Source organism: Astyanax mexicanus, chromosome 2, assembly GCF_023375975.1.
Source record: "Astyanax mexicanus isolate ESR-SI-001 chromosome 2, AstMex3_surface, whole genome shotgun sequence".
NCBI classification, from domain to species: domain Eukaryota; kingdom Metazoa; phylum Chordata; class Actinopteri; order Characiformes; family Acestrorhamphidae; genus Astyanax; species Astyanax mexicanus.
The window spans coordinates 33,945,788-33,973,539 of record NC_064409.1 but is presented as its reverse complement, the minus strand read 5'-3'; the positions used below and the strand labels follow the sequence as shown (position 1 = coordinate 33,973,539).

At 38.4% G+C, this 27,752-nt stretch overlaps 2 protein-coding genes across 2 annotated transcripts; one reads left to right on the top strand and one right to left on the bottom strand.

Annotated features, from left to right (window-relative positions):
• The first annotated feature begins 203 nt into the window (after positions 1–203).
• Positions 204–27,232, top strand: pnpla8 (patatin-like phospholipase domain containing 8). The gene is made up of 10 exons (XM_007245022.4): positions 204–469; positions 5,131–6,191; positions 7,431–7,580; positions 8,206–8,357; positions 8,470–8,564; positions 9,893–10,064; positions 11,208–11,265; positions 11,879–12,073; positions 22,984–23,182; positions 25,746–27,232. The coding sequence occupies exons 2-10, from the start codon at positions 5,319–5,321 to the stop codon at positions 26,018–26,020; spliced, it is 2,169 nt and encodes a 722-aa protein (XP_007245084.3). The 5' UTR covers positions 204–469; positions 5,131–5,318; the 3' UTR covers positions 26,021–27,232.
• akap14 (A-kinase anchoring protein 14) lies at positions 1,895–2,866 on the bottom strand. The gene has a single exon (XM_015604747.3). The coding sequence runs from the start codon at positions 2,696–2,698 to the stop codon at positions 2,171–2,173; it is 528 nt and encodes a 175-aa protein (XP_015460233.3). The 5' UTR covers positions 2,699–2,866; the 3' UTR covers positions 1,895–2,170.
• Positions 27,233–27,752: the final 520 nt, after the last annotated feature.

The window sequence follows — 27,752 nt, the reverse complement described above, 5'->3', positions numbered from 1 at the left end:
TGCAGTAAATAAACCTTTACAGTAAATCTGGATTATACGGCTTTTTTGTTTTGTTTTGTTTCGATTTGTTCTGCAGTTTGTCAGCATAAGAAGCTGAGCTGGGCTCAGGTAATCATAATGAGAGGCACCTGACAAACCTTTAATATTAATCTTGATGGTTGTCACAGGAATTAAACAATATTGGAGGGGCATATCTCCTATTATACACTAGTACTCTAGCTAAAGTCGTGAAAGGAACAGAGCCTGTAGTACATATAAAGACCACGACTTTTTTCCAGTAGGTGGTGATATACATGTTTCTTATCAAACTGAACAGAAGCAGAGAAAGAAACCTCCCATTGCTGCCTGTAGCAAACAAAGCTAACCAGCATCTGACTTGTTTACAAAGCCATTTGGCTTCAGTGGAAACCTTTTTTTTTTTCAACCTGACTGACTTCTGAACAAAAGCAAGGGAGCCGAGAAGACACGGGTATGTGGTTATGGTTGTGAGTGTTACTGACAACTTTACACAGTTATGTTAACCATTTTAACGCCCAACTAGCATGCAGTTAGCTAGGTTAGCTAGCCTATACATTCATTTTGGTATGAGAGAGGGTATTTGGGCACTGACAGACACTGTCCTTAACACTACACTGAATACTTCGCTATATTTAATAGTTAGCTGAACTGTGTGAGAAGCACGTTAACGCATGCAACACTGCCGCCTCAGTTAGTTTACATCACGCTTAGCACAGCAATCCAGTTAGCTTGCTAGGTTAGCTAGTTAGCTAGCTAACTCACTGCTTTTTCAGCCGAAGGTAAAGTTTGGGTATTCCAGATGGGTAACTTAGCTGTGTCAGTTTGGGTAACGTTACCTATAGCTCGTTAGACAAACTCTTTTGGGTCGGTCTTTAGGAATCAAGCCTGGTCTTATATTAAAAAAGTATTTTATTTCATTCAAAATAATGTGTAGTCCAAGACTAGGATTGATCCCTCTCTGGGCAAGTAGTATATACACAAACTAGCATATACGCAAGAGCTAGTAGCTACTATGCGTTTACTTAGTATTTACTAAATATGTATTTCTAAACTAATAGATAATAAATATATATACTACTCTGGAAAAATAGGAGACCACTTAAAAATGATGAGTTTCTTTGATTTTACCAAATTGAAGACCTCTGGAATATAATCAAGAGGAAGATGGATGATCAGAAGCCACCAAACCAAGTTGAACTGCTTGAATTTTTGCACCAGGAGTGGCATAAAGTTATCCAAAAACATTTTACAATACTGATTGAGGATAACCTACCAAAATGCATGAACACGTGAGGGAATATGAAACTGTTTTATTTCCGTAACATTGAAAGCTGTGCAGCATTTTTGTTATTTCAGCCATTTCTTATTTTCTGCAAATAAATGCTCTAAATGACAATATTTTTATTTGGAATTTGGGAGAAATGTCCGTAGTTTAAAGAATAAAACAACAATGTTCATTTTACTCAAACATATATCTATAAATAGCAAAATCAGAGAAACGAATTCCCTTAATTTTGTCCAGAGCTGTAAATATATAACTTGTATCTAAGAAGACATGTTGTTAAGACTCTTTATATTTATAACAAAACAACATCTGTGCCGGTTGACAACTGTGTTTCCATGGTAACATGTTAACTGCCATGTTTTAGATTGGTGACTGCCTATGACTTAGTTGTTAGTAACGTTAGTTGAGACTCGACATAGGGACTTGTGGTGCAAACAGATTTAGTAAATGGTTAGTTTGAAACAAACTTGTTGTAACTAAGAACTTGGTAGAGACCTTACACACAAACTTAAGATGGAACTTGCACAAAATTGGTGCAACCCAGCCCTGTTCCTTTGTTTTATTTCGTTAAGGGATCACATTCAGCCAGGGTTCAGTTGTTACATTGCATTTTATTTCACTGACTGTGGAATTGCTTCTTATATGTGAATTATTGTACTGTTTAAACTCAGAAAGCCTGGCCTGTGTGGGCATCCCAACTGGGAACCAGAATGTTCTCACATATGGATGTAAATCAGGGATGAACTGTGATTATTACTACTCCCTCCCACCTGAAACCCACCTAGCCCATGTTCCTCCCACGTTTTGATAAATGAAGTCTGGCATGTGTCACTCGAGTGTTAAATTATCCAGCTAAGTTAGTGGATTTTAAAAGTCCACCGAGTCTATTAGCAGGGCTTTGCTCTCTATCACGTCCTGCAGCCACTTTTCTCTGAACCTGGTTCTGCCCGGCTCGTGGAGCGTCCTGTTGGACTCCACGGTAAAGCGGACCTCCACGGGCAGCGCCGGGTCTCTGGTCTTGGGGGCGGTGATGATGAAGTAGACGGCCGCGGTGCTCCGGGGGATGGGCGCGCAGCTGGTCGGCCGGCCCCACAGGGCCCTGTAGAGGAACTGCTTCTGGAAGTCCAGCTCTCTCTCCTGGAGGAAGCTGATGCTGTATCTCCAGCTGGGGTGGATTTCCCACGTCCTCATGTAGTCCTCGATGCGGGCTCTGCCCCGCTCCACGGTGAAGTCTCTGCAAGAGCCCCAGTCCGGCTCTGTGAGCGGGTACTCGGGCTGATGGCGCTCGGGCTCCGGAGGGCGGATTAGGGCGCTGTGAGCAGCTCTGTCCAGCACCGCCTGCACCAGCTCCGCTACTCTCAGCTCCAGTTCTTCCTCTCCTGTTTCCGTCTCCATCGCTCTTTTACTGTAATAGAGTTTATAGTGTTTTTGTTGTATAGTGTGTTGTGTGTTTCTTTCGGTCAGTGGCGTTGTGTTACCCTAGAGACCGGTGTTGCATTCTGGGATTTGGAGTCAGTGATTGAGAAATGTAAACTAACCCAGGTTAACTAGCTTACTAACTGATCGACTGATACAATGATACCGACACCTTTTCAAAATAACGATGTTTTATGTTTTTAAGGAAACAGAAAAAACATATGACAGTTGTTATGGCTTTTTTTTATTATTACACTGTCCCTTAATTTGTTTATATATAAATAAGTAAGTTTAAATGCCCATTATAAAGCTCCATAAGACAGAAATTACTCCATAAGACAGAACGTTTAATTTTTTCAACATTATACAGTTAAATCATGCAGGAACCAAGAGGTTTTGACTAATACGGCTATATCAGCCAACCGGAAACAATCCTAATTTAAAATAAAAAAATATTGATTGGAAAGACAGAAAACAGTTAACAAAGTTGTAGTTCTAGCTTCATGAAGTTCACTACTTTGCTGACTAAAATACAGAAAGTCAGACAAAAAAAACTCAATTATATAATAATAAACATTATAAAACATTTTTGATGTCATCTAGTGTACCACCTTGGGATGCTTTAAATAACACCAGTGGTACCTGTACCACAGTTTTAGAACAAGTGTTCACAAGTGTTTTGTGACTACAACCTTTAACAAAATGAAACAAACTGATGCTTGCATTTACTCCGGATCTGGGTTACAAGGTGACATACTTCTTATGTGGTCTGATTCTGTAGCACATGCTGATGAATATTTGGAATCTAGGCAAGGCCTTGGAATTGACCCAAGAATGCACAATCCTTTGTAACTATTGTTCCCCACCCTTAGTGTAGTGTGTATGTAGGCGGTGTATGAGTGTATGCATGCATATGCCATCAGGTCCATCAGGGAAAAACATACACACCCAGTATAGAACATATCACCCAGTGATGTGTGGAAAATATTACTCAACCTCTAATGTAATGTGGAAGTTCAGAAAACCTGGTATTACTATATGGTCAGTGTGTTATTACTGAAATCAAAGTCATTTTTTTCAAATAGCATCTGTTACGGTTTAGTGGGGAGGTGGACTCAAGTGCAGTTATTTTATTTATTTATTTATATTTGCTTATTATTTATTGGTAATATTATATTTGATATTACTGATGTGTCTGTGTGTGTGTGCAGTTGGTTTGATGTATCTGTGATGGCGTGCTTGAACCGGGGTTTGAACTCCCAACCTTTGGAACTGCAGACGGGTGTGCTACTTAGAGTGTGTGCAGTGGCTTTGGATGAGGGCCTTAAATGTGGCAGTGAAGAAAAAGGGCGGGAAAATCAAACAAAGGCTCTGCTGCCACATGGCATGGCTCAAACAAAGGAAATGAAATCAAACTTTAAGAAACTTAGGAAAGACTTCTTGAAAATCAAAACTTCAAAAATAAACTGAGATCTTTTCTCTCTCTTTTTGTGGGTTCTTTTAAGATCTCTCTCTTTTTTTTGTGAGCCCTTATTTCTTTTAAGATCTTTTCTTTTTTTTTTGTGTGTGGCTTCTTTTAAGATTTCTTTTTTGTGAGCCTTAATTTCTTTTAGGATCTCTCCTAAAAGGATTTCTTTGTGGCTTCTTTTAAGAGTTCTTTTCTTTCTAATCTCTTTCTTCTGTACCCACTGTTACCGGTCACCCCTCTACAAAGGTGTGATGATGAACGGAGGTTTGGCTGGGGTTTTTAAGCTGTGTTCACAGCTGAGCCTGATTTGAACTAATTACCGCTGGGGATTCTGGGACTTGGAGGTTTTTGCCCCAGATCCACCAGCTCTTCCACCGCAGTGTCCAGGCCCTCTGCTGGTGGTTGGCGGCACATGCCGCTTTCTTACAGTATCATGCTATTTGTATGATTGTATTGTTATTGCCTTTGGGCCAAAATATATATTCAGTCTATGCTTTTAACACATTTGTAGCTAGTCAGCTTTTTAAAATCATTTTAACCAATGACAGTATACTTGTTATATTAGCCCTGCATTTTTAAAGCAGAAAAACAAAATATGAATATATTTTGATTTGACAATCAAAGAAAAATATTAAACAAATTAACGTAACAAAACAAACAATAATCAAACACACTCTTTTTTTAATGCTGTAATTTTTAATGGTTATTTCATTTGTTGTTCAAGACACTTAATGTATGCTTTATTTTTTTTACATTTTAGACGGATTTATTAGGGTTTGTACTGTCTGAGGTTCTGCTGACACCAGCTGGCAGTGCTTAACATGTACTTTACATGTTTCTTTAATATCTGATGATACATCGTAATTATTTTATAAGTTACAACAGAAGTTATAATCCTTAATGTTCCCAAGATTATTGATTTTGATCTTTTATTTTTCTCCAGGTGTTCTATACAATGGAAATCACCATGGGATGCATTAGGATGAAAAGAGTTTGTTTGGCAGTTTTTATCGATCCACATCTAACCACAAATGTAATGAAAATCTGAGTGAGATGAGGGCATTGGGAGGCCGGGGACTGAGGAGCTGAAGATTTTAATTGAACTAAACAGTCTTATAGTGACCTCACCGCATGTCGCGAATCAGGAGTACACTGAACACTGTCACTAAAGCTGTGAGCGGGACAGTGAACACAGAACTGTTCTCCAAGATAACACGCCTCCGGCCCAATGCTGCCCCTGTGGACAAAGCTGTAGAGGTCAAAATGGAGTGCCCTGAGTCAGAACCTGCTGCAGTTATGACCGTGGCAGCACCTCAACAACTGAGGCCCAACGAAGAGGAGGTGAAAAGCAGTGAAGTCAGGGAACAACCCCCCAAACCTCAATTAAGCCTGGATATGCCCCTGAGAGCTACATCCACAGCAGTAGCCAAACAGACACTGCAGCGGTTCCAGCCCTCTGCTTTTTCCACAAACATGGATGAAACCTACAACCACTTGGCAGAACATGTCAACACATACTTTGGAAGTGATGCCCAGGAAGAGAAGAGGTCTCACCAGACAAATGGAGATCCAAGCATCCATGCACCATCAAGCACTGCTCACTTCAGCGGGACCAAAGAGCATATTCCTGTGATCGCGCCTGTGGGTCACAGAGTCGACTTGGAGCCGCCCACATCTCCACCTGCCCCTGTACCAAGTACTAAATCTCCAGAGCACCCTGCCCTTCCAGAAGAGGAGAGTGTAAAATCACCTTCTCCTTCTCCACAGAAGAAAGGGATCAGCCAGTACCTCTCTTACAAAAGTCCCAGCATGCAGGCCTTTGTGGGGAATTACATCGCTCCTCTGGTTCCCAAATTCAGGGCTGATTCAAAAAGCTCGGGTGCAGAAAAAGAGAAAGCTCCCGAGGCGTCTCAAGTGGTTTCTCAGGACACGGAGGATGCAGAAAGCAAAGAGCGGAAACAGGCAGAGGAAAAGGCCCAACGGCTGTTGTCCCAGAGAGAGAAGGTACCACAGCTCTACAGTGTATTTATTGAGGCATACTGGAAGCATCAATTTGATTATAGGGATTGATGCTGCTGACTAGCTGAAAAAAATAAAGACATTTTGTTTTAATGTAAATTAATTACATGACAAAATTGACAGATCCTGGTGACACAATAGTAGATTTATTTAGCGATATAACACAGGAACGCTTACTGTTGAGTTCAAAAAGTAAATTACCTTTTATTTATGATGAAGTTTATGCTCTGTCTTTCACTATTTCTCTCTCTCTCGCTCAAGTGGTAATGCACACGCAAACACACTTAGCTGATGGCATATTTCCTCTTTTCAAACTGTGCAAAGTTGGAATATGGAGCTACACTAGCGTTTATTTTCCTCATTAAAACTCACAGCTAAACTCAGTACCTCAGCACTTTACAATATAGTATAAAAAGCATCAAAACTACCATGAGATTATATAATACAGTATAATAAAATCACACTACACCATTATTACTCTTCCCTTTCCGAACAACATTTAGGGGCTCAGAGTGGTTCTGCATCCTAAAGCTCTACCACTATGATTGGGAAATTGCTGGTTCAAATCCAGGTAATGTAGCTTGCCATCAGCTGCCAGAGCCCTGAGAGAGCACATTTGGCCTTGCTCCCTCTGGGTGGGTAGATGGTGCTCTTTCCCCTCATCACTCCTAGGGTGATATATTGGAACTGAGTCGCTGCGCTTTCCTCTGAGTGTGCTGTGATGCTACTCGGCAATGCTGCATCAGCAGCAGTTTGAAAAGAGGCGGTGGCTGCCTTCACATGTATCAGAGAAGGCATGTGCTAGTCTTCACCCTCCTTGTGTTGTGGCATCACTACTAATGGGGGGCTATTCAGCTGAGTAGCATCTGAATGGGGGAACAATTGGCCTGGCTAAATTGAGAGAAAAGGAAAAAATTGAAATAAATTTATTAAAGAAAAAAAGTAACATTAAAAAAAAAAATATTTCATCCATGATTTAGTCACAGAATATTGTTGTGATTTTATTTAAGGTATTGGCACCAATAAAACAAATATTTATTCACATTTAAATACTCATTATTAAAGGCTTAGTCTTAACAAAAAATGTAATCACAGATTTCTGTTGTGATTTAATTATTTTTTTCATCAATAAAGTTTATTAATTGCCTTAATATAGTATTTCAGTAATTGTGATAATCAGACAGATGTAAGCAAGTTATGTTCTGTTGTCTGTTTGGTGTTTAGATCATAGCACGTGTGAGTGTGGATAACAGGACCAGAGCACTGGTGCAGGCTATAAAGAGGGTGACTGACGTGAAGATCACCATTAGCAGAGTGGAAGAGCTCAGCTTCCATCTACTGGAGTTCCCTGAGACCAGAGGGGTGGCAGTCACTGTAAGTACAACTATACGTGTGTATTTTTACAAAATACTGTGAGGTAGGTATAAGCTATTTTACCAGAAACGTTTATTATTTTATATTATTTATATTATTTTATAAATTATTTTGACTAAAAATCACAACATCATATTATAGAGGGGGTTCCGTAGACTGTAATATTTAGTATCACACAATAGTATTGAATTACAAAGCAAGGGACAATAGATAAATCAGTCTAGTCAAGTTTCTAAGCTGACGTTGACCAGTGACATTTAGAAGGCTGATGATGACAAAAGGTATTTTAATGTTTTTTGTATGTTTTAATATGTTTATTTTTACTCCTAGATATTACACAATAATATCTAACTATAGATCACAGATGATTAATTAGGATTTTCTTAAGAGACTTTAGATCTGATATTTTAAGGGACACCTATTTAATGAACTATTGCTTAGAATTTTTCCTGAAATTTTCTGATGATTATTCCCTATTCTGATAGGATATGTTTTACTATTCTGTCCAAATAGTGCTTAATTGTGTGTGTGTGTGTGTGTGTGTGTGTTTGGGAGAGAGAGAAAGAGAGAATATCTACTTATCTACAGTTCAGTTTATCTCCTTGTCATTTTTCTTTCTCTGCAGGAGAAAGTTATTCCGTGTTTGCTTCGGTTGCGTCAAGCCCGGGATGTCAGACTACAGGCAGCAGTGAGGCAGGCCCTTGCCCTGGTGGGCTATACCGACCCAGTCAAAGGCAGAGGCATTCGTGTCCTCTCCATTGATGGAGGAGGGACTAGGTATTAAAGAATACTATAGGACACTTTCATGTAAACAGGAGCTTAAAAGTGGACGGGTGAAATGTTTCTCATTTTCAGAGCCTTTGTGCTTTTTTTTTCTTTTTTCTTTTAGGGGCCTGGTTGCGCTGCAGACTTTGCATAGGCTGGAGAAACTCACTGGAAAGCCCATCTACCAGCTGTTTGATTACATCTGTGGAGTCAGTACAGGTACAGAGCTATAGGTATTCTAAATTTAAAAAACATTGGTTCTTTTATTTAATTTTACAATGTCCCTGGCTTTTGAGTATTGGTTTTATATTTGTTCATTATAGCAGTTTAGTCTACCACAACTATTTTTTCTAGTTAAGTTGTTCCAGTGAGGAGGACCGTTTGCGAACAGCCAGTTTGCATATTGGACATTTGCATAACATCATCAGCTGGCGCTAACTGTTATGTGGATGATATGTTTCTGAATTAACCCCTAATGTCTACTGTGACCCCCAAGAATGAGTCCATATCCACTCAGTGTTCGAAATATAAGGAATGCATACTTAATAAGTAGTGTGCATAAGTATTAAATATGTTAATATCTGAATAACTGGTGCCAAATATATGGAGTAAAAACAGTTACCTTGGGGCTCCTGCAATAAGGATTGTATAAAACATGTCCGATTCCATTCCTGTCCATTCTGTCCAGTCTGCCATATTGTCAAATTTGCTATTAGAGTAGAGAGTGTCGAAACTAGACATGAAAAGTAATTTGATGGGCCTGCATCGACTGGCTAACAACTAATTGGATTACACTGACCATGTTTCGCTAACATCAGACTTACCAGAAAAAAGTTATATAGGCTGTCTAGTAATGCAACCAACAATACTCATTACATGATCTGTAATAGGGTGATTAACTAGCTAGTTACCTTAATGCTCTACCTCATCTCAGCTAGTCCTTGTAAGGCAGACTTTCAGATCCAGCCAAAGCAATCAATCACCTCATTCCTAAGTGTAATCCCATTATGATGTAACAGAATATCTTTAAAATTAGATTTTGGCCGGAAACAAACAGTTGGAATTAGACTTTGGAGATGAAAAGACAGTTTTAATGAGAAAAATAAGATCTCATTAAAATGAATGGGAATGGATGGAGCTACACATCATACTGCAACAACCAGCAGATGTGCTAGACCTGCGGTGGCTTCACTTTTGTAAGATGTTAATCTATCCATGTTTTCTGCACTCATTGCATTTTCTTAATACATTGATTGGTTGTCACTGGTCATACCAATTTGCTAATATTGCTGATTAAACAGAGCCCCACCTATTAAAAGAAATGCTTCAGGTAAATGATGAAATTGACATTATCTAGCACTTATGTACCAAATATATTTGGTGTCTAAAAATGGCTTTTTAATTTTTCAGCCAGAGATGCTTGGTTTATATTGCTAAACAATGACCTTCTGTAGTCAAGAGCAGAACATCCAGTTGTTGGTTTGTTAGGAAAAAGCTTATTTTGGATCTTTTCTAAATAATGATGAATTTACGTCACTGTTGTGCAGGTGCTATACTGGCCTTCATGTTAGGAGTGTTCCAGATCCCTCTGACGGAGTGTGAGGTACTTTATAGGAAGCTTGGCTCTGATGTCTTCAAACAGAATGTGATTGTTGGCACAGTGAAGATGGGCTGGAGTCATGCTTTTTACGACAGCCAAACCTGGGAGGAGATCCTTAAGTATGATTCTTTTTCATTTCGTTTCATTTTAGTGTGTCCATAGAATATACAGTTCCCTCAAAAGGTATTGGAACAAAGAGCCCAATCCATTTTTTCTGTACACTGAAACCATTTGGGTTTGACATTAAAAGATGAATAAAAGACAAAAGATCCACATTTCAGCTTATATTTCCAGGTATTGACAACTGGATGTGATGCACAGTTCAGAAAATAGCACCTTCTGGCTCTGCCCATCCAATTTTCTCCAATTATGAGCAAAAGTATTGGAACACATAAATGTAAAGTAAATTAAAGTTAATAAGACTTCATATTTAGTTTTTTCTTTATTTTCTTTTCATTATTTTGCTGCATGATGAAGGATCCAGCAGTCAGTTTGGTTGCATCTTTCTTTATACTGAGAGACAAAATGTTTCTGTAAACTTTTAAGTTCATTCTACATAAATTCTACCTTCACAGATGAGCTTGCATGTTTCCTTGTTTCCCCCAAGTGTAGCCTTTCCATCACACTGGTCAAGATTAATCTTTGTCTTTTAAGTCCATAATCAGTCTATAGGCTTGTCGCTTTACTTCTTGGAAAATTCCACCCTACCCTTCCAGTTCATCTTGTTAGTTAGTGGTTTTGTCTTCTGGTAAAGCTTCTGTACTCTTGTTAATGAAGTCTTCTGTGAACAGTAGATTGTGGTACATTTCCTTTTGCTCTGTGGAGGTTGTTGCTGGTGTCACTAACTGTTGTTTTAAGATCGTTCTTTACAGCACTCAATATTTCTGTCGTTAACTGCTGTGGTGTTCCCTGGTCTGCCAGTTCGCCGTCTGTTACTTAGTACACCAGTGATGACTTTCTTCTTCAGGACATTCCAAACAGCTGTGCTGGCTATGGCCAATATTTGTTGAGCAGTTGCTTGTTTTTCAGCTATAGACAGCTCTCTGGTTTTCATGTTGGTTACTCCTTTAACTATAAATGCTCAGTCTGCACAGGTAAAACCCAAATCTGAAACTGAGTGTAGACATTCAGCGCTATTTATTTTTTGAATAATCAGTGTATCAGGACACTCAAGGGCAACAAAACACACCTGACAGTCACATGTTCCAATACGTGTGAATTGTTTAATGCAACTTAAAATTCTTTTGTTCTAAACATTACAGACAGAGAATGGGACCGAGTCTACTGATTGACACTGCCAAAGATCCAAACTGCCCAAAGGTAAGTTTTACACAGTCTTCAAAATGAATGTTCTCTTTCTGCCTTTCACAAAATGTTATCTACCACCTACACTTTACTACAGAGTCACACTGCATATGGAAGTCACACTCTCTGCTGTGAACGGAGCTTCCAATTATGGAGGAGGGATAAAATCTAAGTCGCTTTCAAGTGGAAGCAAGAAACTGCCGACACTATACTATACAGACAGACACATTTCTCATCTGGCATTATGGTTAAAAAAACATACAGGGGGGAAATTATTTTGCCACTTATATGAAGTATCAGTTCACCAAGCACACATTCAATCACTTTTCTTGAAAACACTGAAGAATACTGTGAAAAACAGATAAAATATATTGTTTAACTTAACATTTACCAGAAAATGATGTGCCTTCATTTGTTTCATCTGTTTTACATTCCGTGCGATGCTGTGTTAGTTGAGTGTGCTCTTGTGTAGACTCTGTATTTTGTCGGTTTTGTAGCCCACTCTCCCTCCATTCTGATTAAACAGGAGTGGATAGGCGCATGGAGTGAATTGGGATTGGGATTGTTTTTTGTTTTGCACTTGTGTCCTCTGTTCATGACAATAAATCTTCCTCTGTCTGTCCTCCAGGTGGCAGCAGTGAGCACTGTAGTGAATAGAGGGCTGCCACTGAAGGCTTATGTGTTCAGGAACTACAACTTCCTTCCAGGGGTGCGCTCCCACTACCTGGGCAGCTGCCAGCACAAGATGTGGCAGGCTCTCCGAGCATCGTCTGCAGCTCCAGGATACTTTCAGGAGTATGTGCTTGGGAGTGACTTGCATCAGGTAAACCTGTCAGTAAGATTCAGCTGGTCAAGGATATTGATTGTTAAATTAGTTTGAAAAGGCTGTTTTTTTCCAACATTATCTTTATTGGGTTTATAAAAAAAAGAAAAAAGGCTTCCAATAATATACAGATATATATATATCAAAAGAAACATCAAGGGCAACTAAATTAAAATGATTTATGAGATATCTTAAAGCAGCACTTAATTAAAAATATGTGTATGAGAAAAAAAAACACACACTGGGGATAAACCCCAAAATAAAACATCAACCATCAGAACAACAAAGGTTTCTATATTTTGTCAAGGTTTAGACCAAATTATTTCACTGTTGTGTATGGTTACAATACAAACTTAAATACAAACTTAAATGTGTAATTCACACAGAATAGGGAAGTTTAGTGTGTAGTCTCAAAACAACCAAATTTATTACAATGCAGATACATTCATCAAAGTCATCATTTTGTCCTCCTTTGTTTTTTTTTATGATCTTTATTTTAGTTGGTTTTGCATCACTACCGCTTCTACTGCTAGAAGTCAGGGGATCATTAAGTTTTACCCCTGGGGATAGTTTGGGGGTGCCCTTGTTGTATTGGATATGTTGTTAGGTGTTCTCTTTAAAGTAAGGTTAAACAGTAGTCAGCATGCTCATGGCATGGTGTCCTGAAATACTGGTGACCTAAAAGTGGGTGGTTCCATTGCTAAAGTTGGGCAGGCATTTAGCGTTCCTCGATCCACAGTGTGAAGTGTGTGCTGGGAATATGTCCGCTGTTCAGAGGTGAGTATATCGGAGTGTAGCCTGTGCGTTTACCGTGTTAAAACAAGCTATATGGGACTAACCGCTAGCTAATATCACCCTGGCTTGTAGCAGTGTAGCACTGTTGGGCTGCATTTACTAGTGCTAGTGGTTAGCCGCTAATGCTAATCCTAAGTTTTTAGAAGAGATCTTAAAAATGAATCTGTGTAGATTAACATCCAGCGCTCGTTTGATTTTAAAAGAAAAAGTTTTCTAGACCTGCTGAATTAGAAGGAAAATATGGCGACACCTCCACTCCTTACTAGTGTCACATAAAGCGCCTTATAATCCGGTGCACCTTATGTATAAAAAGGGACCATAAAATAGAAGTTCATTGACTGTGCGCCTAATATAATTCTGTATATACAGAGCGAGCTGATAATAATATTCAGTGCAGATACCATTGCTGCTAATAACAGAACACACTGAACTCAGCTACAACTAGACACTCATTCAAGTGGGAAGAAGCAGTTGTACAATCTGGCCTTGGCTTTGCTTTTGCTCTCATGATGAGGGTGAAGTCCTTCAGTAAAGCCGCCAGGCTGTGTGTAGTGGCATGAGGAGAGCGCCACGCTGTCCAGCTGTACCGTCACCCACCGAGTTCACATCCACACCGCCTGAATGTGCTCGTTGTCTGCAAAGGGCAGGGAAACAGCCGGCCACAGTGCTGAATGAATGCGCCAATTCAGACATGCACCGCACACACGAGAGCTGAATTCAATGAAGTGTTCGCTGCTATTGATCTCTGGAAGTGACGGTCACATAACTGGTGTCATTTGCTGAAGAGGGATGAGGGAGTTGTCGGGGTTCCAGTGCTTCTCTGACTTCAGGAGATGGGTTCCTGTAGCTGAATGCTTGTTAAATGGTTTCTTGGGCATGACAGATGCATTGTTTGTAATCTGTTTTCAGAGAATTATGCGCAATAAAGTGGAGGAAATGGCACAATTCTTTTTTTTTTTCAGTTTTTGGCACAGAACCTCAAGCTAAATCTTGTATTTGGTAGGTGTAAAAAGACTATTTATTATCTTATCTGTCATGTTTTGGGAATTTGTAGTTTTAAGACTACTTCACTTACAGTGGTTGGACAATGAAACCGAAACACCTGTCATTTTAGTGTGGGGGGGGTCTCATGACTAAATTGGAGCAGCTTAGTGGACAATCTTCATTAACTGCACATTGCACCAGTAAGAGCAGAGTGTGAAGGTTCAGTTAGCAGGGTAAGAGCACAGTTTTGCTCAAAATATTGCAATACACACAACATTATGGGTGACATACCAGAGTTCAAAAGAGGACAAATTGTTGGTGCACGTCTTGCTGGCGCATCTGTGACCAAGACAGCAAGTCTTTGTGATGTATCAAGAGCCACGGTATCCAGGGTAATGTCAGCATGCCACCAAGAAGGACTAACCACATCCAACAGGATTAACTGTGGATGCAAGAGGAAGCTTTCTGAAAGGTGCTAACCCGGATTGTATCCAAAAAAACAAAAAAAAAACACGGCTGCTCAAATCACAGCAGAATTCAATGTGCACCTCAACTCTCCTATTTCCAACAAAACTGTCCGTCGCCACAATAAATTATTCATTGTTTCATTGTCCAACCCCTGTATACTTCACATGGAGCAGTTGCATTATCTGAACACTCCTTGCTGTCCTGTTTTTCACCCCCACCTTGTTCTTTTTGTTGATCTAGTTTTTCAGCTTGAGGATAACTTAACCCCACTAATGCATGGTCAACAGACAGCTCTCACTCTAGTGGCCTATTTAACAGTGTGCTTAATATGGTTCCGCTGCAGTAGAATGAATAGTGGAGGATTAAAATGTAAATGCGGTGCAAGCTCTTGGCTCAGAAACCTGTTGACAGCCGAGCTCCCGGTGGCTCTCGGAGCCATGTTTAATTCCACGCTCTATTAAGAAGAGTGCTCCCTTACTCTCTGTCTTCAGAAAGAGCTCAGAAGCCTCACTGCATACTTTTCATACCAAGCCAGCAATCTGTTATGCATAGCATCCTCAAGGGCTGCACACAATGAGGAGCCGGCCCCGTTCCTTTGTTCCGTTTGATCAGCAAGTGTTTGGTCTCTGAAGCTAATCTCGCACTCAGAGCCAACACTAACTGTGTGGAGGAGTTTGCTCCCAAGCATCCTTTTCGTATGGGTCATATTTTTTTCAAACACATACGAGTCTCAGGGCATTTTCACACCTACACTTTATTTACTCTTGTCCTGATTAGTTTGTGAACTTGGAACATTTCATTTTGTTTTTGTTTTTTCACATAGGGAAAAATTCAAGTGCACCAAACTGTAACAACACAAATTACACAAGGGTTTTCGCTCTGTTTATTGGCCAGAGGTGTCTGGGTTGGGAGCAAGAAACGTAATACAAGAAAAAGGTCCTGTGTTTTGGAATAGTGCATATCGTCGCTGTCCAATAAAAAACACTTGTCTCCACTTTTGTCAATTTTTAGTTTACTTCATAATTTGAACAGACAAACTGTCCCTTACACTGTGCCAAAATTTCTTGATGAACAGACCAATAGAAACTCTTTAACTCTTTAAACTCTATATGGACTTCCATTGATAGTTTACAAGGATTTTTTTTTCTCCTGTAAAGTTGCTGTTTTGGAGACAAGTGTTTTTCATTGGACAGCGACGATATGTATTGCTGTGCAGTTTAACATGGATCAGTGGCAGAGATAGCATTTGTTCGTAGCTGTAGCATTTATCTGGGTAATAAATTAGCGTTAACTGCACTAAACAGTCTTTGAGCTTAAACATGAGTTTTTGTAAGTATTTGTTAGTCAGGTCATATCAAAGTGCAGGTCTCTGTGGGTTTTTTTTTTTTTTTTTGGCTCCCAAGTGCAATTGCAGTTTTCACACCTGCCGAAACAAACCGCATCAGGAGTGCAAATGAACCAGATTCAGATTTACCAGCCATTTTTACACCTATAGATTGTTTGCTTTGGGCCACATCAATTAACGTTTTGTACACTTGAAGCTTTTTCCTAGTTTGGTTGCTTTTGCACAGAGCGGAAAAAATCAATGTGTCAACAAATTACAGGTGAATGTTCTCCTTGCTCATTAATTAGACATGTCTGGAGCAAAAACAATTAAGTAAATACAGGAAGAAGGTCCTGTCTTCTGGACTAGGCACAATGTAGTATGACGAAGACAGCATTTGTTCATAGATGTTGTACAAATCTGGACAATGTACAAAGCACACCTGTTTATGGGAGCCATGTAGTTGTAACTTGTGGCCATTTAGCTGTAATAGTTGAGGTTGGATCACATTCTACCTACTTTTAGGCATCTCAATGCAGTTGTTTTGGTTCACATCATAGTGCAACTGTTTTTAACCCATCATACCAAGGGCAAAACAAAGCCTGATTTAACCTAATTATAAAGTGCAGTTAGAAAACACCCTTAGGGTCCTATTTTAGTGATCTCACACACCAGTCATTTAAGGTAACAGCCATGTGAGGTTTTTTGTGTGTGTGTGTGTGTGTGTGTGTGTGTGCGTGTGTGTGAGACAAGCAGGGGTGTAAACCTATTGGAATGGACTCTGATGATTGACTGGTGTCGAGGTTTATTTCAATCAGTGGCGCACCTGAGTTTTCCGACGCTAAAATAGCAACACACTAGAAATTTACCTGAAAACACCTCACTTCCAGACCACCACACCCATCAGTGTAGATTTATTCCTAAACTCTGACACTATTTTATTTGCACAGGCACAAGGAGTGAAAATTTAGTGATTGTTGACAGGGTAGCAAAAAGCTTAGTGATGCGCCTTGCGCAGGGTGTATGTTAGGTACAATATTAGGTAATGTTAGGTTGAGCTGGACTAGCTCAACCTAAGCTAGAGTCAGCTGTGTACTTTAGTATTCTAAATGGTTATGTTGGGTTAAATTTGCTTGCTTGTGAATAGAACTTTCAGACAGAATAAATTAAGAAATGAATACAAATTGTAAAAAAAAAGAATTTTGGATAAATTAAAAAAACTTTGTAACAAATGCTTAACAAATGCATGCTTTTTTTATCTGCATCTAAGAAATGTGCCACCAAATTAAAGAAATAAAATGATTAGATTCCTAATTTTGTTTCTTATCCTTGGTCCTGGAAGCACCTTGCCCTACTTATTTAACTTGGTTTGCACCTGATCAATTTAATCAACTCTTTAATACATCATTTAGAATTGCAGTAGTCTGGTAAAGCAGAAAATTCCTTAAAAATGTGTAGGGCAGGGTGCCCCCAGGACCAGGATTGAGAAACACAGACTCTAAAGAACCTATCAGTGCACCAAATATCTTAATTGTTGTTTAATATATAAGCATAAGCAAGTTTAAAGGACATGCATATATTGTAAAGGTAGAATCTTATCAGGTTTCACAGAGATTCCACAGTGATTTCCTAAGTGACCTTTGATTATGTTTTTATTTAACTTTTAACAAAGCAGAATGTTATTGTTAATGTAAATGTTGTTATTTTTTAATGTAACACTTATTCATGTAGATATAGTCTCAATTTATGCATTTTCTAAATGTTTATATGTCAGCACCAGTATCAGCACTGGTAAATAGTATTTAGCATTTTTCTGTACTGCCTGTTTTAGTGCATTCCTAGTATTTATGCAGATCTTTAGAATAAAAGGAATGTAGGCCACATAAAAACATAAGTGAGGATGATATGAGCGCTGGTAATGAAAGAGAAAGAGATACAGCATGAAAGAGCTGATGCAAAGAAAAATGAAATCCTTGTGCCTCGGGTGAAATGCGCGTGTCCACCCACAGTTTTGCAGAGAATAAGCATATATTTGCTGTGTTGCTCAGGCTGTGCTTTATGTGGGGTTTATTTTAGGCACCAATATAAAAGTACCAGTTATTTCCAGATTTCTCTTCATGTCTCTTTTTAAGGATAAACTGAATACATTTATAGATGGCTGCAAATGTACTGGTTTCTCATAACATTTCCACGAATGTTTGATTCAAGATAACAACACTGTGAACCACAGGCATTTGTTTATCATAATTATTCACTTCAGTGTTCTAAAGTGGGCATAATGACCGAGCATCAGATGATAATCTTATTTGGCTTGAGGCAAAAGGAAATTATAAGGATGTTAAGCAAAACTAATGCAATAGAATCACCAGAAATTTTATCTTAAGCAAGATCATTTTCGACATCTAAACTTGAAATTGAAGAATTGCCACTGCACAATTGATGGTAATGCCTTGGATTTAGCCATAGTCTTAATTAAGCACACTGTATTAAGTATTGTTATGTTAGCATATGACCTTTAGTATTGTGTAGTATTGTAGTTCTGTGCTACCGTATTTTTCATATTTTATTCGCATTGCTAGAGCAGTATTAGCATTAGCCGCTAACCGCCCTGAGTGCTAGCTCTTTCGTCGTTCAGAGGTGAGTAAAATCAGCCTGTAGCCTGCATATTTACTGCGTTAAAACAAGCTACGTGGGACAGATCGCTAGCAAATATCGCCCTGGCTTACCAGAACACTCAGGGTTTCTCAGTGTAACGCTGTCGGGTGGCATTTGCTACTATACGCGGCTAGCACTAGCGATTAGCTGCTAATGCTCCAGCCTCAATGGAAATCTGGAAATCTGGAAATCAATCTTTGAATAAACGGATGTGCTTTACTCACCCAAATAAACAATTTTTTAGGAAGAAAATCTGTGAGATTAATTTTCTTTTCGAATCACACACACACACACACACAGATATATATATATATATATATATATATATATATATATATATATATATATATATATATATATTCCTTATTAGTGTCACATAATTTGCCTTTTAATCCGGTGTGTATGAAAATAGACCAGAAAATCACGCTCATTTATAGTGTGCCTTATAATCCTGTGCGAATATTACTATTTACAGTCATAATTACCCATACAACCTCTTAACCTGAATCAAACATTCCTTTAAATTCTACATGATCTGCTTTAAGAAGCACAAGCCGACTGTATAAGAAAATGGTTACAGTCTATGATTATAGACATTGTAGAGAATCTGTGGGTTGATCTTAAACAAGCTGTGCAGCGAGACAGTCCAAAAATATTACAGAACTCCCAGCAAGGTCTGGAAGAAAGAGTGGGAGAAATTTGCTAAAACAAGAACAGAAATACTCCTCTAATTTTAGCTACAGAATACACTAGGAAGCTGTGATCTCTTGCAAAGTGGGTATTACACAATACTGATTTTGTAGGGTGTCTAAACAATTTTTTAAAAGCAACATCTACTAGTTATTTTAGCGTTTAAACAGAAAAATTATCTAAACTGTTGCATGCAGCTGTATATAAGCTCACTGCTTGCTCAGGTACAGGACACATATTTTATTGTCAAGTGTAAGTAAGAGTCACTGCCCTGTAAGAGACCTCTACTTACTTTTAATACCTAGACATACTGCTCATTTGTTTAAATATGCTTTTTGTTTGTTTTGCTGTTATTATTACTATTTTGTTTGACTTTCCTTTTTTGTTTGCATCTTTGGGTATTTTACCTGCTTTGACTGATACTTCTTTGATCACTCTGGTTGACCAATAGTTCATGTTGTTATTTCATCAAAGTTAAATGCAAAATAGTAAAATGATCTGGAGTTGCTGCAGTTGGTCAGGTCTAGGTTCAGTAACAATAAGTGCCGAAAGAATGAGGTCAGCTGACTAAGTGAATTCCATCAATGGATTTTTTCTTCCCTGATGACACGGGCATATTCCAAGATGACAGTGTCAGGATTCATGGGACTGGAATTGTGAAAGAGTGATTCAAGGAGCATGAGATCATCATTTTCACACATGGATTGAGAGTTCACCACAGAGTCCAGATCTTAACCTCATTGAGAATCTTTGGGATGTGCTGGAAAAGACTTTGAGCAGTGGTCAGACTCTACCATCATCAATGCCGCAAGATCTTGGTGAAAAATTAATGCAACACTGGATTGAAATAAATCTTGTGAAATTATTGAAACAATGCCACAATGAATGCGTGCTGCAATCAGAGCTGAAGGCGATCTAATTAAATATTACTGTTTTTTAATGATTTTGTGGCCAGGCAGTGTAATTTAACAACATAGGTTATGTTTTTGTCTGTATGACCAGTTATTCAACCACTTTGACCATCAAATACCAGCTTAGACTATCTGAAACCAGCTCTTTGTGACAAAGCTTAAGTAAACATGTTTGTATTCTGATATCTGAATCCTAAATTGTCTACCTGTATCCAGTCACAAAAAATGTGTCTACATTTAGCTTTTAAAAGTTTAAACATATGCTAAGTGATCCATATATTGGTATTTCTCACCTCATGCTTTGTTTTATGCTCAGTCCAGAAATAGCTCAGCTGATGAATCATTCTATAAGATGCTGGATTGATTCCAGAGGGCCTCAAGAGGACGAATTAAACAAACACCAGCGTCCAATCCACATTAATGTACACTCACTGAGCACTTTATTAGAAACACTGTACTAATGCTGGATAGGGCCTCTTTTGGCTCTCCAGATTCAAACTAGATTCAAAAACCGCAACAGTACTTATAGAAACTGTGGCATTCAGTTGATGATTGATGATAATTTAACCAGGGGTTCCTTTTTTAATAAGACTGTTCATAACCATCATCATATGGCAAATAACTAGGTGAAAGACATGAGGCCCACAGCTTTTTCTATGCTCTGTCACATTGAAATGTAAATAAACAGATATAAAGATTTCTATTATTCCCCATGTCTCTTTATGGTGTGTCCCCTGGGAGCAGGTGGCGTCAGACCATCCACGCTATCTCTGTAATGAGCACTGCAGAGGTGTTTGATCTATACTGAGGGCCCCCACCTAATCCCTCACTACCTCCCTCTTCTCCTTTGTCCCCCACCACCCCCTTCTTCTTTATCCCCCACCTTTACTGCTGAATAAAGGCTCTCTGCCATCTCAAACTCAGCTTTCTGGATTCAAAATTTGGTGTAGCCATGGGGGAGGCCAATGCTGTTATTCACCAGGTCACACCAATCTCCTAACAGAGTAATTAGCACCACTCCAAGCTTAGGAGATACCTGCCACTTCTGGGATACTTTGCCGGACATGTCACATCATGTCTGCATGGTATTTAGTCATCTGATAAACCTAAAGCCTGCATCCAGGCTTAATGTCTTTTTGTTTTGATGTCAAACAGGAAAGTACACCAATTAAGCCCTACATTTTGACCACCTTCTTGATTCTACACCCATTGTAGTCCTTCTGTTCCTCTAGACACCCTGTTCTTTAATGGTCAGGACTCCACAGGACCACCATAGAGCAGCTATTATTTAGATGGTGGCTCAATCTCAGCACAGCAGTGCTGCTGGATGTTCACAATGTCTCAGAGTCACTCCTGGACTAAGAATAGTCCAACAACAGCATCCTATGGGCAGCGTACAGTGACCACTGATTAAGGACCAGAGAATAACCAAAACTACCTGTACGGCAGCAGATAAGCTTTTGTCTCTGAGTTTAAAAATTCATGGTGGATCAGCTAGGTAGGTGCGTCCAATAGAATAGACAGAGCGTTCAAAAACTCCAGCAGCACTGCTGTGTCGGATTCACTCCTACCAGCACAGCACACACTAACACACCACCAGTCAGTGTCATTGCAGTGCTGAGAATGATCCTCCACCAAAATAAAAGCTGCTCTTTGGCAGTTGAAGGATCTTCCTACCAACACAATTGAATGAGCCTTTTTAAATGTGTGAGTGTGTTTGTGTGAGAGAGAGAGAGAGAGAGAGAGAGAACTGATTATCCAACATCAGTATTTAAACTTACTTACACAGTCTTGTGACTAAATGCAGTTAAAAAAACTCACAGCTCCAAAATAACGTTCACAAGTAGTAGAAACTGTTATGTCATGCTGTGAGTGTGTTTGTGGCCGCTCATGCTGTCGTGCTGTTTATCAGTGCTGATTTATGGCTGATTAGCACAGAGGCTAATCCAGCAAGCTACATATTGAGTCATCTCATGCTTTTTTCCATTCATTATTTTCCTCCAAAAAAATAATATGCAACAAAAAAACCCTTAGTAAATCAACAAATTCCAATATTCTAACTTGACTTCATTATAGTATAATATTTGTATAATAATATAGATAATATAATACAATAAAAAAAAGTCTAGTGCAAGTCTAGTCTGTCAGGGCTAAACCACATTACACTATTTTAACTGTCTGCCCCCCAACAATACAGAACTACCAGCATTAAAAAATAAATAGTCCTTAACTTAATTGTGATTACTCACAGAATTGTTGTGTGACGTCTTTAGGTTATTTTTAAAAAGATGCATATTTAAATGGAAATAATTTATACGGCTATTTTGTACTTGTTCATTTTATACTAAAAACACTTATTTTTATACCACTGTTTCAATAATTATTAAAAATATAATAAAAAAAATTGCAGGTGATGTGTTGGGGCATTACTAGTGATAGGGTGAGTCCTAATGAGTGGGTTGGGTAATTGGTCATGTAAATTGGGGAGAAAATGGGAAAATCTAGAAATAAAATTATAAAAAAAAATTGCGGGACAACTTGGATTTTCTTTCTTTTTTTGCTGAATTAGTAAAAAGTAACGGATCAAGATTTGGTATCGGCAGACACTCAAAATCAAAATTATTTTCACACATGGACTGTTCGCCACAAAGTCCAGACCTTAATCTCACTGAGAATCTTTGGGATGTGCTGGAGAAAACTTTGTGCAGCGGTCTTAGACTCTTGTGAGGTTGCAGAAGTTTGATAAAACAATGGCACAGCAAATGCGTGCTGCAATCAATGGTAAAGACGGTCCAATTAAATATCAGAGTAGGTAGCAATTTTTTTTTTATTGGAACATACCTAGTTACAGTAAAATTAGACAAACTCTATGTAACTCTGTACATACTTTAAAGTATGTCTTTCTTTTATTATTACTACTGAATCGTTCTGGAATGACTAGGTGCATCAGACAGACTTTATACTATTTCTTTTGTGGGCTTTAGATGTTCGAGTCACTACGTTGTGTAAGTCTAAAGTATATACGAGCAATCTTGTCTGAAACATTTGACATTTTTAATTCGTTTTGCCTTATTTTATTGTAGGATGGCGGTCTCCTCATCAACAACCCCACAGCACTGGCAATCCACGAGTGCAAGTGCTTGTGGCCCAACACTCCTGTGCAGTGTGTGGTGTCTCTGGGTACCGGCCGCTATGAAACAGCTGGGAAAAGCAGCTCCGGTACTTACACCAGCCTGAAGACCAAGCTCACCCATGTCATCAGCAGCGCCACAGACACTGAGGGTGAGTGAGTGAGTGAGTGAGTGAGTGTGTGTAATGGTGATCCTGGACGTGCCCAACCCACATCCGCTTTCACATCTGTCCATGGGTTTAGATTAACAGTCATGCAAACTACAAAGGTTATTTTTAATCATGTGTTATGACAGCTGGTTATGAGATCCTCTCCAAAAGGAAGGTCACCTCCCACTGGCTTTTGCTTTAAAAAGTGATTTTAACAAGGATTGCAATTCAGATTAGGCAAGATCAGCTTTCCTGTTTTTGGTAAAAATACATCTGGCTTTGTTCTACTATTGAGGGATTTTTCTTCCGTCTTTATTGCAACTGAAATTTAAAACTTTTAATAAAAATATAGAAATCAGCAAAGTATAGAAGTAAATGGGCAGTCACTTGGATTTTGTTGTTTATCTGTATCTCAGCATATTCAAGCCTTTTTATATTAAGTCCCCTTTTACATATATTATGTATATATGTATTTCAATCTAAACAGGTGTCTTAAATAACATTGCCATAGATATAGATTCCTAAATAATCCTTAGATTGAAGGAACAGAAAACAAAATGTCAAATGTGCATTCTATATCAACCAAGAAGTGTAACTCACACATTGAGACATCACTAAAGGACAGACTTTACACATGCATTTCTGGACAAGCTGAGTGAAAGAATCTTGTGCACTGACATAAGGTTATCAAGTCATATTATGGTATATTTCACCAGTATGATACACATTATTATGCACTTTTTGTATGAAGCGTCCTGCTTCACCAGATGCATAGGGCGGTTTGCAGCATGGAAAGCCCAGAGCAGCAATCATATATAGACATTATCCTCCCTATTACAGTCAGGGGACAATTAGCATGATTGAAGCTGAAGAGGTTGCTTTTAGTTCAGGCAAAGGACTCTAGATAATACATATTGTGCAAAATGGTTCCCTTTTAGCAGTGTAGAATTTATTTTAGTTTTATAGATTATATCGATTAGTCTGTAGAGAACTAATTGGAATCTGCGTGTTTTTTTAATGGATTGAGAGGTTTTTTTTTTTTAGCCTGGTGTTTCTTGTTAGCAACATTAGTCTAACATTTTCCATTCTAAACGTCACATTTCTAAACTTTAGATTTATACACCAGACATGTTTTGGCTAATGGCAAATTACTGGCTAATGTCTTACTGGTAGAGAGGATATTTAGTGTGATCCTCATTTTTACCATTTAAGAATTTTCTTATGGTAAGATGTTTTCGGGAAGCCCAGCTCTGTTAAGTACTTGGTTATCAATATCTTACAGTCGGAAACATCTGAAATATATGACCTACAGACATTATAAAACACTAGCATTTACAAATCCTGTAATTGAACCTTCCTTTTTTTGCATGTTCAGTGGAAATTTGATTCATGTCTGCAGTGAACTGCAGTCAAGCACAATTTATTGATCTATATGTTAAGCTGTTTGCTTGCCTCAGAATAATTAAGATAATACTGTACATGCCACGGGATTATATATTAATGATGAGTAACTCTCTGGCCTTTGTTTTACAAATTAGATGAAGTGGTAGGTTTAGAGTAGGGGGTAAAACTGCTGCCGTTCACATGCCTTTATATTGGTGTTTGTGATTCCCTCCTTGGGCATACACACCAAACTGCATTACATTTGTCACAATTGTGTGTCTCTGTAACATAGAGTTGTAAGTCACTCTGTCTTCAAATATATTTATTTGAATCACCAGCTCTTCCTTTTTGTTCTGCACATTCCTTTTTTCTTCAGTTTGGTAAACAAATATCTGTCATATTTTATTGCATAGTCTTTCTCATTTATTTTACAGAAAGTTTTCAAATACAGACACCACAGAGTGGTACCACTGGAAACTGCGGGGGCAGTGGAATAGGGCTGCAACTAATGATTATTTTGGTAGTCGACTAATCTGATGATTATTTTTCCGATTAGTCAATTAGTCAACGATTGTTTCTGCCATGTCCTTCATCTTTAAAAATAATAGAAACAGCTGGACATAAAATTTAAAAGACATTTAAATGTTTGGATGATGTTTAAATGTGTTGTATTTTGGCACTTTTGGAGTCAAACTAAGTTCAGTGTAAACTGTGTAAGTGAGTCATTTTCCCATCTCCCATTGCACTTCTGTTCCCAGCACTTTGTGTAATGCAGTACTGTTACTAATTAATTATTAGTCGACAATGAAATTTGTTGTCGACAAATTTATATAACCAACATTGTTGATTATAATGACTAATCGTTGCAGCCCTACAGTGTAATGAATAGTTTTAAGTGAAACATGAACATTACCATATGGACATGATGAAGAACAACTCAAGATTACTCATTATAACTCATGAAAAACTCTAGGTCTAACCTTTTACAAATGCTAAATCTTATTGAAAACCATAGATATAACCTTTCACAAATCAGAGGTATAACCCAATGCAAACGCTAGGTCTAACCTTTCACAAATCAAAGGTCTAACCTATTGCAAACCCTTACTATAACCAATTGCAGATTTGGCCAGAAATTTTATTTTTTAAAGCCTTGATTTGATATTTCCTCCTTTTTTAACAGAGGTCCATACGATGTTGGACGCCCTCCTTCCTCCTGACACCTACTTTCGCTTTAACCCCTATATGAGTGAAGATATCCCACTGGACGAAAGCCGGGCTGAGCGACTGAACTTCCTGCAGACTGAGGGCCAGCGCTACCTGGAGCGCAATGAGCCCAAGCTGAAAAAAGCTGCCAGTGTTCTTTCTCAAGAGAAGAGCACCATCCAGAAGCTGGCTGAGTGGGCTCAGCTGAAAGCAGACATGTACGATGGCCTTCCCTTCCGCTCGAAACTTTAACGCTTCAGTCGAGACAATGTCTTGCATCTCTTGAAATAAAAGTGTGTAGAAGCACCATGTACCAAGAAACATGGTACAGTAGAAATGGTCATAAGGTCATTTAAACATTAATTGATCTGACTGGTACACTGCGGGAATTTTATTTTTGACCTTAGAAAGATTGATGTACATGGAAACTCGCCTCGTCATGAGTGTTGACTAGTTATGTTTTTATTGATAGGGTGCATCGTTCTCTGACCCGTCTCTGATTTGAGTTTATGACTGCTGAAAGCACTTTTATGGAGTTAAAAACTTTAAACAAGAGCTTGATGTTGCAAGTTTTAATGTTCCTGCACTTTTAACGAATACCTACCTGATACGATCTGCCTGTTTGTGATCATGTTGTATCGTGTGTAGAAGTGTCTAGTTTTAGAAACAAGCCATAGTCTTGTTTGCGTCTCATCAGATTTGTCGTCATCAATGTTCTGCACACGTACTTTTGTTGATTCCTGCCACTTCAAAAGCAAGTTGCATTCACCTGAACTTGAATCTCTTAGCATGCACTGTAATTTAAAATGCACTAAGGTATGATTTATGTATAAATCGCTGGCTGAAAGATTTCATATGAAGCTCAAATTAGTAGTAAGTTGACTATCATCAGTTGTTTTTAATGATTTTTATTGAAATAAAAAGGAAATAGAGGGAATATGTTGGCTGATAATACTGATAATAGAAAGTATTTAGACTTTTCACTAACAACATTATGAGCAGCTTGAATGCAGTTGAATTAATGCCAAATTTCTTTACACTAAAGCTAACCTTATTGTATTATAAGGTGTTGTGTAAGACGTCCAGTTCTGTGGTGTCAGGAATTCACACTGAATTATGTTTTGAAGCCTTGATGGTTATGTCATTATACCCTTAATTTTATTTGTCTTTAGTTGCTTGAACCTGGAAAATATGATCCTGTTGTTTTGATTAGTATGTATATACTGTACATGGTGTGTCCTTAAAAATCCATATTCCAGATGGAGTTTACACTAATAATTAACAGTAGAACGCTTGGAAGATGCTGAGTTTTCGGAGAGAATTAAAAGTTTTAGTTATATTCTAGAATATCTGTGTGCATCCTGTAAGTTTCCAGTAACTGGGAGGATAAGGAGGAGTAAAAACAGATTTGTTTACAAAGCTAAATAAATAAAGAAATAAATAAATAAGCACAGTAACACATGATCAGCCTGTCACTCCTCTTTTTTTTTTTGAAATAAATGAATTAAATGTGAGACGCGTAGATAATTTGACCTTTTATAATTATCTCCATAGAAAATACTTAAATAACAGTAATATAATTTTTAAAGGTGTCCTTTCTGCTAAAATCCACTTTTTCTTGTTCTTTGTGAAATACAGTAGGTCACCTCTGAGTTGTATATGATGCTGCATATGAAACTCATCCTCATCCTCCATTGTCTGCAGTAGCTATTAAAAGAAATTATTCAGAAAAACGAGTCGATCAGGAAAAGCACTGTGTCTACGTCAACCCGTGAATTAGTGTTCATGACCTCGAACAACTTTGACTCACGACCTCCCACAGGCAGGCGGCCGGGCAGTGACGCTGTCTCATCAGATAGGAGCTAACAGCGCTAGGAACAGCATGGCAGCTCATTCCTGTGTTACATGCTAAGGAACAAATGGTTAGAAATTGTCTATGGAGCATCACCAGCAAAATATAATTGAGACAGGTAGGTGTGTATTT

Bases quoted from the DNA above. Each gene is read 5' to 3' on its own strand.
- akap14 (XM_015604747.3), bottom strand. From the start codon at position 2,698: ATGGAGACGGAAACAGGAGAGGAAGAACTGGAGCTGAGAGTAGCGGAG.
- pnpla8 (XM_007245022.4), top strand. From the start codon at position 5,319: ATGTCGCGAATCAGGAGTACACTGAACACTGTCACTAAAGCTGTGAGC. The intron at 7,581-8,205 runs GTAAGTACAACT...CTTTCTCTGCAG, and splicing joins CCAGAGGGGTGGCAGTCACT to GAGAAAGTTATTCCGTGTTT. The intron at 23,183-25,745 runs GTGAGTGAGTGA...CTTTTTTAACAG, and splicing joins CAGCGCCACAGACACTGAGG to AGGTCCATACGATGTTGGAC.